Source organism: Corvus cornix, chromosome 1 (assembly GCF_000738735.6).
Source record: "Corvus cornix cornix isolate S_Up_H32 chromosome 1, ASM73873v5, whole genome shotgun sequence".
In the NCBI taxonomy this organism is placed as follows: domain Eukaryota; kingdom Metazoa; phylum Chordata; class Aves; order Passeriformes; family Corvidae; genus Corvus; species Corvus cornix.
The window spans coordinates 49129803-49143499 of NC_046332.1; the positions used below are offsets into that span (position 1 = coordinate 49129803).

The 13697-nt window shown below is 36.0% G+C and overlaps 1 protein-coding gene across 4 annotated transcripts in view; it reads left to right on the forward strand.

Moving 5' to 3' along the window:
* Positions 1–13697, forward strand: part of BRCA2 (BRCA2 DNA repair associated) — a 35635-nt gene that overhangs the window by 9090 nt on the left and 12848 nt on the right. For 3 of the 4 annotated variants that reach the window (XM_039566182.1, XM_039566190.1, XM_039566200.1), the window contains 6 exons: positions 1699–2862; positions 3680–8452; positions 9660–9752; positions 11119–11188; positions 11587–12005; positions 12987–13177. In XM_039566182.1, the coding sequence (XP_039422116.1) occupies positions 1699–2862; positions 3680–8452; positions 9660–9752; positions 11119–11188; positions 11587–12005; positions 12987–13177 (6710 nt within the window). The remainder of the gene's footprint in view (positions 1–1698; positions 2863–3679; positions 8453–9659; positions 9753–11118; positions 11189–11586; positions 12006–12986; positions 13178–13697) is intronic. The other variant, XM_039566208.1, reaches the window with a different exon arrangement.

Here is a 13697-nt window from a genome sequence, read left to right on the forward strand (position 1 = left end):
AAACAATGTCTGAGAAAAATAAGAGCGAGAAGAAAACCATTTGTCTTAGAGTTCCAAATAACTTGCAAATGTTTCCTTTTTCCTATGTATTCCCTTTTTGATAATAATTAATTTGGCATTTGAAGATGCCATGTGAAAAAAGGACACCTCAAACCTCCACATTTGTAGCTTTCAGGTATTGGTTTTCTCTGGAATAGTGTTGTACGATCATAAAGTACCATAAGTTTTATTAGGTATACATTTTATTTCAGTTAAAGAAAATAAGAGAGATCCTAATATATCAAATCATCAAATATTGCCCTCCAGTGAGTTTAGAAGTCAAAATGAATTTCCTTGATTTTTGTTTCTCCCTGGAGTGAGACTATTCAGTGTACAGACAGTATCTGTACAGTCCTTCAGATAATCCTTGTTTTCTTTAATCCTAAAAGGTAATGTCTCTTGTTTTAAGTAAGAAGAAATAAGCTGTGTCTTTTTAGAAAGCTCTACTGACAAGTTATCACAGGATGAAAGAATATGGACACAGAAGTTGCTTCAGAGGAACCTATTTCAGTAAAGGAAAATTACCTACCTGTACACTCAATCTGTAGTGTTACAGTTTCATCTTTTTGAGATGCCATTTACCATGCAGGCCAAAAATAGAAAGTAAAGAGAATGAGTAACTTTCTATGTCTACAATGTTAGCATGAACCCATAATGGATGTATTACAAATAATTGGATGTGTGTGACCAAGTACTGGGAAATCTTCAGTGGGCTTCCAAATGGAAAATATTGGATATTAGGCTATTTAAAAGTTCTAGTAGGGAAAGTTATAGAGTTGTAAATTAAAGAAATTGTGCCTAAAAAAAGCTTATGGAAAAAGTTGAGCTATTGGTTATGTGCCATGGGAAGACAAGAGGAGCATGATGTTTTCTAGGTACTTCATTATGATTTCTTTGATATGAAAAAGGCTTAAAAAGTATTCTGTAAATGAAATCTAGCTATATTTTTGAATGTGGACTGTTCTGATAAGTGGGTCTCATTTCATACATTTGAGAAGGTAATATTTTTATTTGGCATGTATAAGCTCTACAAAGGAGGGTTTGGGTTATTTTTTCCCCATTACATGTTGTTTCTAAACACAATCAAAAAATTCTCATTATTTTTCTAATATTTGTTCCAATCATGGAACTGCATAAAAGCTTCCTTATCAATTAAAAGATTGAGAATATTTCTAGATCTTTCTAGATACTATACTATTTTATTCATAGTAGAAGACAATAAATTAATCTTTATATAAGATTATATATGTCTATATATAGCTTTAGCTGCCAGTTACAGATAACCATAGGCAGCTCTTAACATGTCTGGTACCTACAATCAGGTATAAATTTTGGAAGAAAAAAATTGAAACATTTACCTTGTCAAATTTACTACTCATTCTCTGTCTGTAGGGGAAAAAATGCTCTTTTGAGACAGCTAGGTTTCATCTTGGCAACTTTAACCACCACAGAGCTCAGGAGGCCAGGGCATTTACATGTATTTCCTTGGCCTCCTGTCTCCTCTAACAGCTGCTTAGTTTTATCTTTACCAGCTCACTCCTGAGTAAAGGTAATGACTATCAAATTGAAAGCTCTACTTATCAATACTGTTCCCAAGTTGTTTTCTAAAGCTTAATTTCTTACTTCTTTTCCTCTCTTCATCTTCTCTAAACTCTTTAGAATCGGAGGTGTTAGATGGCTTACTTGGTGAGATGGATAGCTTTGAGGACACATTCAGCATGCCAGCTAAGTCCAGTGGAACTCTTCTGCTGATGCCACATGCTCTGGATGCAGTAGAGAAATATGAGATAAATCCAGATAAAACACAAGAAAAGGGGGATGTTCCCTCTGAGCAGCCTAATAGAAGAAAGACTGGCATTTCACATGAAATCAAAACAAATAGCTGGACTGAAAACAGCCACTCTACTGGAATGAATGGTTCTTTACTCCAAAACACCAGTGAAGATATGGGAGATGGTAAAGGTGGCTGTTTAATAGGACACGAAAAGGAGTTGGAGTCACTTAGGAGCACAGGAGATGTGCGTGATTATAGAACACACAAGTCCTTTGAGATTGAGAGGCCTGTGAAAGAACGTGTGCAGTCTCCATCAAGCCAGTGGTCTCAGCTGAACTTATCTGATCTTGATGTAACTCACCTGGAGATGTCTGTATGTAGCTCTCCACCCTGTGACTTACAAGAAAAGTCAGTACTAACGGCCAAGGATGATGCTGTGGAAACATCTTTACTGAACACTTCAGGCTTGATAAAAGCACAAAAGCTGTTGAGTGTCAATTTGGCAGAAAAATGCTATGAAATGAAAAACACTGAGAACAACCCAACATCAGAAATAACTCCAGTAAAATCTGTGTCGTTGAGTGTTCAAGATCCACAGTTAGTAAAAGGATATGCAGCTGAGGTTTCCAAAATGAGCTTCTTAAACTGTAATTCTTTTTTAATTGAACATACAAATGTCACTGAGTATTCTGTAGTCTACAGTGGCAACTTTTCCAAGCATTTAAAAGCAACTTCTAAATCGGTCATAACTGATGTTCTGTCTCACCCACTTGTGTGTAATGCCACATCTCCAGATAACTATGACCTACATTTAATAAATAGTGAAAATACTCTAACAAAGTCTGGTTTTAAAAACCTGAAGATGTTACCCAGCTTGAGAAAGAGATCCAAGAGATTTATTTATAGAATAAATAATACTTTACTGTATCAAGAAGAAAAAATACAAAAAGAAGTAACCTCTGAATCACCTCTTCATACTGTATTACCACATTCGGAATCTGATTCATACAAGTTTAAAGGCTGTCAGGTGGCCAGTGATGTTGAGCAAGGTATATAATTAAGCTTTTCATCATTTGTGGAGGATTCATTATTTGTTACGAACCTTTCATGTAAATGTTTCAGATAAAATCATGTAAAACTTTCTGTTTGTGGAAAAGTAGCTGTGCAATTGGGAATCAACATATGGGATTGGTCTGTTATATAGTGATAAGGATTATTATTCCTTTTCTGGAATAGAAACTTCCACCCAGAGCCATTATTCTAATTGACAAGCTTAGTTATCTTTGTCAATGCTGGTTATACATCTGTAGTGTCAAGGGCCATTCTGTCTGAGTTGATAACTTTTAAGTGATCGTAAAGAATGTTAAAGGTGTATAGTTAGTTTTCTAGAATTAGGTGCTTTAAGACTCTACATCTGTTTCTTCCCAAAAGCACAAAATACTTTAAAAAACAATGTAATGAAAGCAAGCACATGCTCCTACTTTTAGAAGCTGTTGTTCTTGCTAGAATTACTTTATATTAGGAGTTGAAGTACATTAAATTTGAAACAAATCCTTATGTTGAGACATGAGGAGTTGAAGCCCATCTTTTCAAATTTCTTTACAACTAAAACCTCATTTTTTTGTTTTTCACCTTGTAGCATTAACTGCAGCCAACTCTTGTTTCTGACTGTTAGAACATAATTAGGTTAAACAGACCTCCAGCCTTGTCAAGGCGTTTGCATTTGAAAACAAAAGTGATCCTTTGGGTTCTGTTGTTAAGCTTGTGTAGAAATGATCTAATCAGTCGAAATTTTATGAAAATCTGAATCTACATTTGTTTGTATACATTTATTCACATTTTTGTCTGTAATGTCTTCTCTTGCAGACCATTTTCTTCCTTCTGACAGAAAGCATTTGGAATCAAATACCAGGACAAAGAACTTCAGCACTTCTACTTTAAAAATGGATATAATGGATAACTCAGCCGATAATTCCTTCAGTGATAGGCTGAAACAACAAGACCTGAGAGACTTGGGGGAAAATGCAAGACAGGATCAACCTGCTACATCAATAGAATGCTTAGAAGTATCTAATACACTGAAAGAAGACACAACAAATTCTTTAAATAGTGAGATTATTTCAAATATAAAACGTAAAGTTCTGACTTCAGCATGCCTAATGGCAAGAAAGCGTTCCAGATTTCTCCCTAAAAGCTGTTCTTTAGGGAAAAGTGAAGATAAGGACATGAGTGCTAATGTGAATGATGGAGCTGCTGTACCTCAGAGCCTGAAAGAGCTTGGGTCTTCTCACAGGGACAAGGAACTCTTGGTTGATATGCACAGTGACTCTATATCCATGACAAACAGCATTTCCCATAATACTTCGTGTCATATCAACTTTGGTGTAACTGGAGTCAGTAGTGACTGTTGCAATAAATTATCACCTGGTAAAAGGCATGCTACAGACCAGAGGTCAGGAGCTGACTGTAGAGAAGTACACAGACTCTTGGGAATAAATTGCTCAGAAAATGACAATACTGGATTAAAACAAGCAGAGGAAACAGATGCAGCTGCCTTTTCAGAGGATGTAGCCAACAATGAAGACCCAAAGCCAGCTGAAAACAACAAAAGTGCTCATGCAGATGCATTCAGTAATGTAGCTGTAGACATTTCTAAAGAATTATTAGATGGTGTAGATAATAGTTCTTTAAATGAAGTAATTTCTGCGGAAGATAAACAAGTAGCACCTATGTATTCCAGCAAAAAGCCAGACAAGAACCTAAAGTGTAAAGCAGAATCATCAGTGAATCTTAATGCATGCAGTTTGAATCTGGGCTTCAGTGGCTTTCAGACTGCTTCCAATAAGCAGATTAAATTCTCTGAAGCCAGTATAGCAAAAGGCAGAATGCTGTTCAAAGATATTGAAAATGAATGCTTTGAAGCCTCTTCCATGGAAACAGTCAGAAACTTTTCAAATCAAGTTAAAAAGGAAAATACATTATTCTCAGACTCAAAAAGCAAGTTGGGCAGTAATTTATCTGATTCTTTAGGTGATTCACAGGCAAGTTTTCTTGAACCCAGGCACACACAGTTTATTCCACATAAAGTTGGCTTGTGTAAAAGCTTTCCTAGAACTCCACAAGCCTTGCAAGAAGCAAATCAAACCTTGACAGCAAGCCAAGAAGCTGAAATTGCTGAACTTTCTAGTATCTTGGAAGAAACAGGTAGTCAGTTTGAATTTACACAGTTTAGAAAGAAAAGTAACACAGTACAAAGTCATGGCTTGCAAGAATTAGGAACTGAAGAAACACATGGAACAAAGAATGTAGAAAATTTTTCTGAAACAAGGAAAGATGTGGAGTTCTGTAGCACTTTTAAATCTGAAAATCAAGTAAAAAAAGGCAAGTATTGTCAGGAGGAAGACACAAATGAAGGCTCTGAAGTGGTGAAAAAGGAAAAAGAAAATGCAGTGGTTTTCCATGAAAATGACAAAAAGGTTACTTTTACTAATTTAGACATAAATGAAAGTAGACGATCTGATGAGAGCTTTCCCATAGCTAATAAGCAGGACAGCTTTTCTAATTTCATAGGCTTTACTTCAGCTGGAGGTAAAAAAATAACTATTTCAAAGGCAGCTTTGAGTAGATCTGCAGAGCTCTTCAGAGACTTGGATGATGATAACTATTTGTTTAAATCTGAAACTGGTACTAGATGGCACAATTCAAATGCATCTATGTCTTCTGACAGTAATTTTTTCAGATGCCTGACAAAAGGAAGCAAAGAAAAAGCTGTTCGTGTTCCAGATTTCAAAAGCACAAATGCAGTTTCCCACACAGGTTCTGTTTCCTACCATGCACAGAATAAAAATGAGGAGAATACTAGTACAGCTTTTAAGGAAAATACAGAAATTAAGACAAAAATATCAGTAAATAATACTGAAAATGTTAGTTTGAGTAGTATTAGCGTTATCAATGGCCTATTATCCACTAAAAATCATAAGCAGAATTATAAAACTTCCAAGCAATTTTTAAATCGAGGAGATGAGGAAGGCAATTTGCTAGACAGCTCATTAGATGTAGCATGTCTAGAAGATGCAGTTATGACTGCAGAACACAGTTTAAATATGTCATATGAAATGGAAATCCAGTCTCCTAACCACAAAGGAGAAGACAGAAAGGAAGATGAATGTTTGTCACCAAAACTTCAAACTCCAGCTGATGGTGATATATCCATTCCTGATGCAGCTTTGGATCATTCTCTGCCCTTGTTCAGTGTACAGTGTGGAGAAAGAGATGTAAATGTTTTGGAGAACTCTAATGAAGAAAAAAAAAATTGTAAAAATGTGGAAGAAGACACCACCCATGATAAGAACCTGCTAGTGAATGAAAGCAGAATAATTATAGGTTCTTACCGTCATTATCAAACACCTCTTGAACAAGAGGTAAACGTGGGGGAAAGTGAAGTGCAAGGGAGTTATCTGACCAGTTTTCATACTGCTAGTGGCAAGAAAATAGCAATTGCTGATGGATTTTTGGCCAAAGCGGAAAAGTTTTTTGCAGATGTTAATGTAGGAAAGGAACATAATGACAATTTTGAGAATCTCATCAAGAAAAGGAAATGTGGTAAAAGCTGTGTTAAAGACTGTGATTTATGTATTGACTCAGAAAAACTTAACTTCAATGAAAAGTTTGTTCCTGAAGGACCTGAAGCTCAGTTTAATCAGGTGATAGAGAGCAGTCCTATTAAACATGCTGCCATTCTTGATCCTGCTAAAGTAGATACATTTGTTGATCCAGGTGAAACTTGTGAAAAAAGTTTGGTAACCTCACGTGTGCATAAAAAAGCTGATGTCAGACCTGGAAAGTCAGAATTGGAATCCCTTAGAGGACAGAAGAGTGACACTTTAAGTAGAACTTGTTTGTCTGAAGATGGAAAATTGCTTGCAGAGAAAAAGGTGGACTACTCACCAAGAAAGAGGGATGATTCAGAAAACACAGATGATTTTCCTGTGCACTCTTCTGCATCTCTGCATTTAATGAAGGTACCAAGTGACTTTGAAGACAACTGTGTGCCTGGAGATACAAAAAATACTTTATTTGTTGAGGAGAGCAACAGTAAAGCTGATCAATCACTCCTCTTAGATTCAAAAAGTAGCTGCTCTTACATGAATGGTGACAGTAAGGAATTCAACTTAGAACATTTAAATGAACCTGCTGCTGATAAAAATTGCTTCACAGACACTATGGTTAGTGCTTGCCAAAACCGGTCACTGGTCAGTCTTCCTGAAAAGGAAATTAAGTTTAACAGGTTAAAAGAAACAACACTTAATGTTGAAAAGCAAAGGGGTGATCTGAAACAAACCATGTTTAGCACAGCAAAAGGGAAAGCCGTGTCTGTTTCAGAAAGTTCATTAGCAAGAGTCAGACAAATGTTTCAAGAAGACTGCAGTGAAGCTGTAAAATATGAAATTGAGCCTAAGTCAAGAACCAATCAAACAGAAATTTCTAGAAATTCATCTATAGTCCTTCACACTGAGTGTCCTAATTCTGCTAAATTTTTTAATGCTACAACAAGCAAAGAAGTTAATTCAGCCACTTCCCAATTTATTAAAGTAAGTCCAAGTTCTAATGAAAATTGTCACCAAGAAAGAAGCACATCCGCAGATGCAAAGTCTGTTTCAAATTCTCAGAAGCAACCCTTTGAGCAGAGTATTAAGCTTTTAGGGCACTTGTCTGTTCCAGATAAGCAGATAGAGCCAGCAGGTGCTTCTACAAGCAGTTTTGGACTTTTTAGTACAGCAAGTGGAAAGCCTGTACAGCTTTCAGAAGAGTCACTCAAGAAAGCTAGACAACTCTTTTTTGAAATGGAAGGTAATCATTCATCACATGTTGAAGAAGCATTTTTAGTTGAGGAAGATGTAGAAAAGTCTAAAATGCACACGGAAGTACTTCCTAGGAAAATGCAGGTAGTGTCATCAAAAGGGGAAGAAAGTACAAGCAGAGAAATTATTTCAGATCCTGCTTTTGGCTTCAGCACTGCAAGTGGAAAGCAGGTAAAAGTCTCTAAAGATGCCTATCAAAAAGCAAAGGCAATTTTAGAAGAATCTGATTATTTTTTGAGTAGTGGGCTTTGCACTACAGATCAGCTTAGTTCAATTAAAGAGGGTGGTCAGCATGTAAAATCTTTAACAGATAAGGTGATCTCAGAATTCAAAACTGAAAAAAGCTGCAATCAAGACTCTGACTTTAAAAGCATCTGCCCTCAGGAAATGAAGTCTTTTCCTAGCACTTCCCACATCAAAATGCATGAACACACACCATACAATCAGAAAAACAAGCAGTTAACATCATTTAAAACGAACTTTCAGCAAGAGGAGACTGAGTCTTTTGGAAAATGGGAGTTGAATCTGGGGTCAAAAGCAGAGTCTGAAGCAATTTTGTGCAGTGATACTGCTAAAGCAGAAATTAATACTAATCTTCAAAATCCAAAAACTTACTTGGAAGTAGAGGCTGTAGAAAGCGCAAGAGCTTTTATGGAAGACAGTTCTTCCATTTCTGGAGTTCAAATTAATGCTGCACAGACCTTCAGTGGCAGACTGGATAAAAATTTCCAAAATAAGACCTTTGGGAAGAGGCACTTTGAAGGAAACAACTCACTTGGTAAGTGTTTATCTTACATACGTTCAACTCCATATTTCTGCATATGTTTGAGGTTTTGGGGGTTTTTTTGCATGTCATATTGATTTTTAAGTCACAGAGACGTGCAAGTTCTTTCTCTAGATGTCAATTGCAAAAACTCTTCTTGCTACAGGGTAGTTCATCCACACTTTCCAGGCTTAAATGTGCACAGTAGAAGCGAAATTTGTGATTAGTAATTTCGAAGGTGTACAGGTTTGCTGTTTTATCATAAACTTACAGAAGAAAGCTGCTGCTCCTTTTCTCCCTGAGCAGACTTCCTTCTTTCTTTTCCTCTCTGTACAAATCTATTGTTTTTTCATTGAAAAACAAGTAGCAGTATTTTAATTTTCGTGGTTTTGTTTGTTGTAGGTGAGGACGATGTTTTGCTTGTATCAGGATTGCTAGTCTGATACGAAAAATAGTTGTTGGTCTAAAAGCAGTTTCTTGCCTTCTGAGACTGATCTGTCTAGGGCTGAGGTGTTGGTACTTGATGCTTGCACAGACACCCAGACCAGTTCAGGGACCTGGGATAGCTGAAAACTACTTGTGGAAGGGGAGATTGCAGCCCGGTCCCTGCCTGGCTGCACAGGTTCAGGTACAAAGGTCAGGCAGGCTAGTGCTGGAAAGTTTGGGTAGGTGGCAAAAGCCAGGGAGGGACTCATCAATCCAGTTTGAAACAGCTGTGTCACAGGTGAACCCTGGTCTTAGTTACAGCTTCTGTAAAAGATGTGTTACTCTTAATATTTGGGGGGGACTCTTCGGTTACTGAAAGTACAAAGAGAGATGCAGGTGAAGTGCACTGTGAGAGCTGTGCTGCTGGAGTGCACTGTGATGCACTTTCTGAGGCAAACTGAGTGTGTTTGGTAACTTCAGACTTACAAACTTCCTTTTGGGTGGAAAAGAATTACCGATCACAAAAGTTTAATAACAGACTTCATTGTATGGAGTGTTGTTGTCACTCTTGGTAACACAATCTACAGTCACTCCATACAGCAGAAACTTTTGCAATTTGTGGTGAGGTGGCTCTGGGTTTGAAAAGGCCATTAAAGACGTGTGGTCTGAAAACTTGCTAAGTCTGCTTGCTCTGACTTCAGTATTTTATTTAGAAATTACAGTTATGTTGTGCAGATTGATAGGATACTGAACTTGAAAGGCACATCACTTTTAAAATTCTGTGTTTTTATTCTAGGAGAACCTCCAATTAAAAGACAGCTTCTGCTTGAATTTAACAGAACAAAGAATTCCCCCAGATCTTTGAAAGCTTCAAAAAGCACCCCCGATGGTAATTTCAGTCATCTTGTGTTCTAAGCAGTAATCCAGTGTCAGTTGTTATCGTCAGAGTTCTTCAATTTCTAATAAACAAACATATAATAAGCTTGCTTGACTACTGCATTTATCAATGTAGTCATGGAAATTTGGGGAAGCTGCTGTGGTGATGTTTCTGCAGACTTGAAATCACATGATTAATGATATGCCTTATTGCATAGAATCTAAATACATTACTTCTGCAATAACTCTGGTTTAATTTCCAGTTCAGGAGGAATTTACCTGGTTTCTCACAATCCTAAAACTCACAAATTCTAGCCTCAATAGGAAGAATGCATTTTATTGATTAATCTAGAGAATATATTTTACTGATTACCTTTGTATTTTCTGGTAGATAGTTACTGGTAATATACTTACTGATAGCCATCTATATTACAGGTGCTTACCATATTTTGAGCAAGTAATGTGGAAGCTCATGAAAGTGCAATCAAGGTTTCAAAATTTGAGTTGATGTTTTATGTGAAGCTAGTTACTGATTGAGATATGAGGATAATATGATTTTGGCTACAGTTTTCAATAATAGGATAAACTGTATTCCTTAAGGAACTTGTTCTTTTTAAGCACTGCATGCTCTCACTTAGAATTCAGTAGCAGGATTCATCAAATATATTGTTCTAGGCATAGAAGCCATGATTTGAAGTACTAAATGGAATTTGTAGATTGCTGCCAGAGAATAATTTTATTCCTTTCATGTGTCAGTATTCTCCTACCCTGCAGCAGGACCTAAGCAGTGTTATTTGTTGGCAGACAACTGAAAACAGTTCTAATCTCCAGTACAGTCTTGCCTCTGACTTCTAGAACATGTGGCATCTTGTATATACAACTTCTCATATGAAACTTCCTCTTTGCGGCATAAGGGCATAGCACAAATGAGTTTACATTCCAGGCAAATATGATTTAGTTACATTGATAATTCAAAGATAAGGATGTGCTTCAATAACGGAAGGAGGAGTTTGTGCAAATGTGCTCTTTTCTGTTGTAACTTCAGATAAAAGAATAAAAGTTGCTGAAAGAGTTCTAAATGGAATGGTGAGCCTACCTGGAGTTAAATATATGATATACATTTCCCTTCTAGGAGTTTAAAAATATCTTGCTGGCTCAGGAACACAAACTCTTGAGAGCTCAGCATTGCAATCACTTATCCCTTAGATCTCTCTGTAAAGATGTTTAAACAAATTTTTTTGGGTGCAGGAAAGAATAAAGCTGTTTAAATCCGCTCTGAAAACTTTTGTATATATCATTAATATAGATAAAACATGTGCTGTAAATTTCTGTCTATGTAATGTGCCATTTCAAACATTTTTTTTCTAATTATCTTACAGGCATTTTTAAAGACAGAAGAAAATTTATGTACCATGTGCCTTTAAAACCCATAACTTGTCAGCCTTTTGGGTGAGACATTTATTACATATTTTCGAGTTCTTCTAATGCAATTTCTTAAAATCTCACAAGCCTTTGTAACTTTCTAAAAATATGCAGTAATAATTTGCTACCCAACTTTATAGAAGACTCATAATTTTACTTCAAAGTAAACATTAAAATACCATATATCACATGCTGTTGCAGTAGACCAGTGAGATGCTGAACAAACTATATGGTGTTACACTGTGTCTTTCCTCAATAGATAGAAGTCAAGCATTCTGTTTTTAAAATACCAAAGACTGGTATTTTCTCATTTTTACTGATACAGTATTGAAATTTGTATTACTAAATGAAGAATACAAAACTCCTGACAAGGATTTCTGTCAGGAAGATGAAACCTGTATGATTAAATGTTTTCATGTCTGTAGCTCAACTAAAGAACGACAAGAAGTCAAGAATCCTACCCTTACTCTGCCAGATCAAGACTTCAAAGGATTCCAATCTAAACCTGCCATTTTTCAGCACTGTGCTCTGAGGCACTCTTCAGATGGTACTGCAGGGGTTTCCACTCCGTGTAAGGCCTTGGCAAAAGAGAGTGAAGAAACAAGAAGTTTGTACAAATCTGGCAAAGCTGCAAAAACTTTTATTCCACCCTTCAAAACCAAGCTGACATTTTCTACATGCGAACAAGGCAGCAGCAAAAGATGTGACTCACCCATCAGCAAAAATATGACCAAAGAGATGGAATTAAATCAGATCACAACTGAACAAAATAATGCTGACCCTCAAGATCACCAGTCTTGCATGCAGCATGCAGCAGACACTGACCTAGAAAATGGCAATTTAGGTACCTATTTTCAGATTTTACTCACTTAACTATTGTGAATACTGTCAGAGTTAAACCTTTGAGGGGTTTTTGCATTTTTTGTCAAACTTTGTTTTCTTCAATAAGAAGGTTCTTTTTAAAGCTTTTTATTGGCAGAAAATTGAGGAAATTACTACTTCCCTAATATTTTATATTACACTCCTAAAAAAGCATATGCTGCTTATCTCCAAAGTTAATTGAGAAGATGAAACGTATTTCACACAGTGCTTAGAAACAAGATAGCTTATGTTTCATTTGATACTTGATTTTTCTTATATACCTCATAGGTAAAATAATCTAGGAACCTTAGGTTAGCCTTGCTATACTTCATTCACTTTTACAGAAGCTTGTTTTCATTCCATTTGCTAATTAAAATGTAGACTTAGCCATATAAATGGTTGGTTGTGTCATTTTCAAAGAGGCAGAGTTTAAATGCTCAACTGTTCAACTTAAGAATGTGGGCTTATGCATTCTAAGGTCTCTTGAATGTTCTGGTGTGTGTTATTTCTACAATTTACAGTCAAGTAATCTGGATTTTTTTTCAGAAGGACTCGTGTATAATTGAACAGGTATGAACATTTGCAGAATTAGATTATGCATTTACAGACCAAAGTCTCAGGATTACGGACTCTGTAGCCATCAACTAATTTCTCTTCATTTGTAGTTTTCAATGAGACTGAGTTCAGTCTGATGAGAAGAATATGTAGATGGAAGTTTAGTTTAGGGAGTTGTATAAAATTAATATAAATATATAATTTGTTTCATATAAATATTCAAGCACCTTCAGTAAACACTGGTTTCTAAATGCATTAAATTTTGAATACTTAGACTTGCAGTTTCTAAAAATCTACAGAGTGGCATGGAAAAAATGCTCATCTGAATCTGCTTTTGTAGTATGACTGTGTATCTTTATTTGATAATACTTGTAAAAGGTTTTGATGTTCTGGGTTTTTTAATTTGCAGCTATGGCCAGGATGGTGACAAATCTCCGCTGTGCCAGAGATCTGCAGGAAATGAGAATTAAAAAGAAATGTAGACAAAATATTCGCTCACAGCCAGGCACTCTTTATGTCATTAAAACATCTGCAAGCAATAGAATCTCTCTGAAAACTGCAGTAGAAGAGACATCTCCTAGCTTTTATTCTACAGAAGAGGTATATTGATATATTTTTATTTTCTGTCTTGCATCTGTTTCTCAAGACTAGCAAATAAAAATGCAGTAGCTTTTGAATAGATATGTTCTTCAGTTTTTAGGTAAGTATTTACAGTAGCTGTTAGACCAGTTGCCACAGTACTTAAGTAACATATGTACAGCTTTAAGACTGTTCCAAATATTAAAGGTCAAAAATGTCTCTAGTGTTACAATCAAATGGGAAAAAAATCCATCAATTATAATGCATATTAAGAACTGGTTTAAAAGAACAGTTAAATTTTAAGCTTGGGTAAATCTATATGAAAATACTCTTGCTTTTGGTATAGTGAAGGTACAAAACCTACTGAATTTTTTTGAGCACTTCCAAAGAACACCGTGATGCTGTTCTGCTAAAACAGTGGTTGGGAATTCCTCCATTCTCCATGGTTTACATATGAAATGGCAAGATCAGACAAAAGCTGTCTCAACCTTAAGGAAATATTTAATCTGAATTTATAAGATTGGATATTTAAACTCTCAGC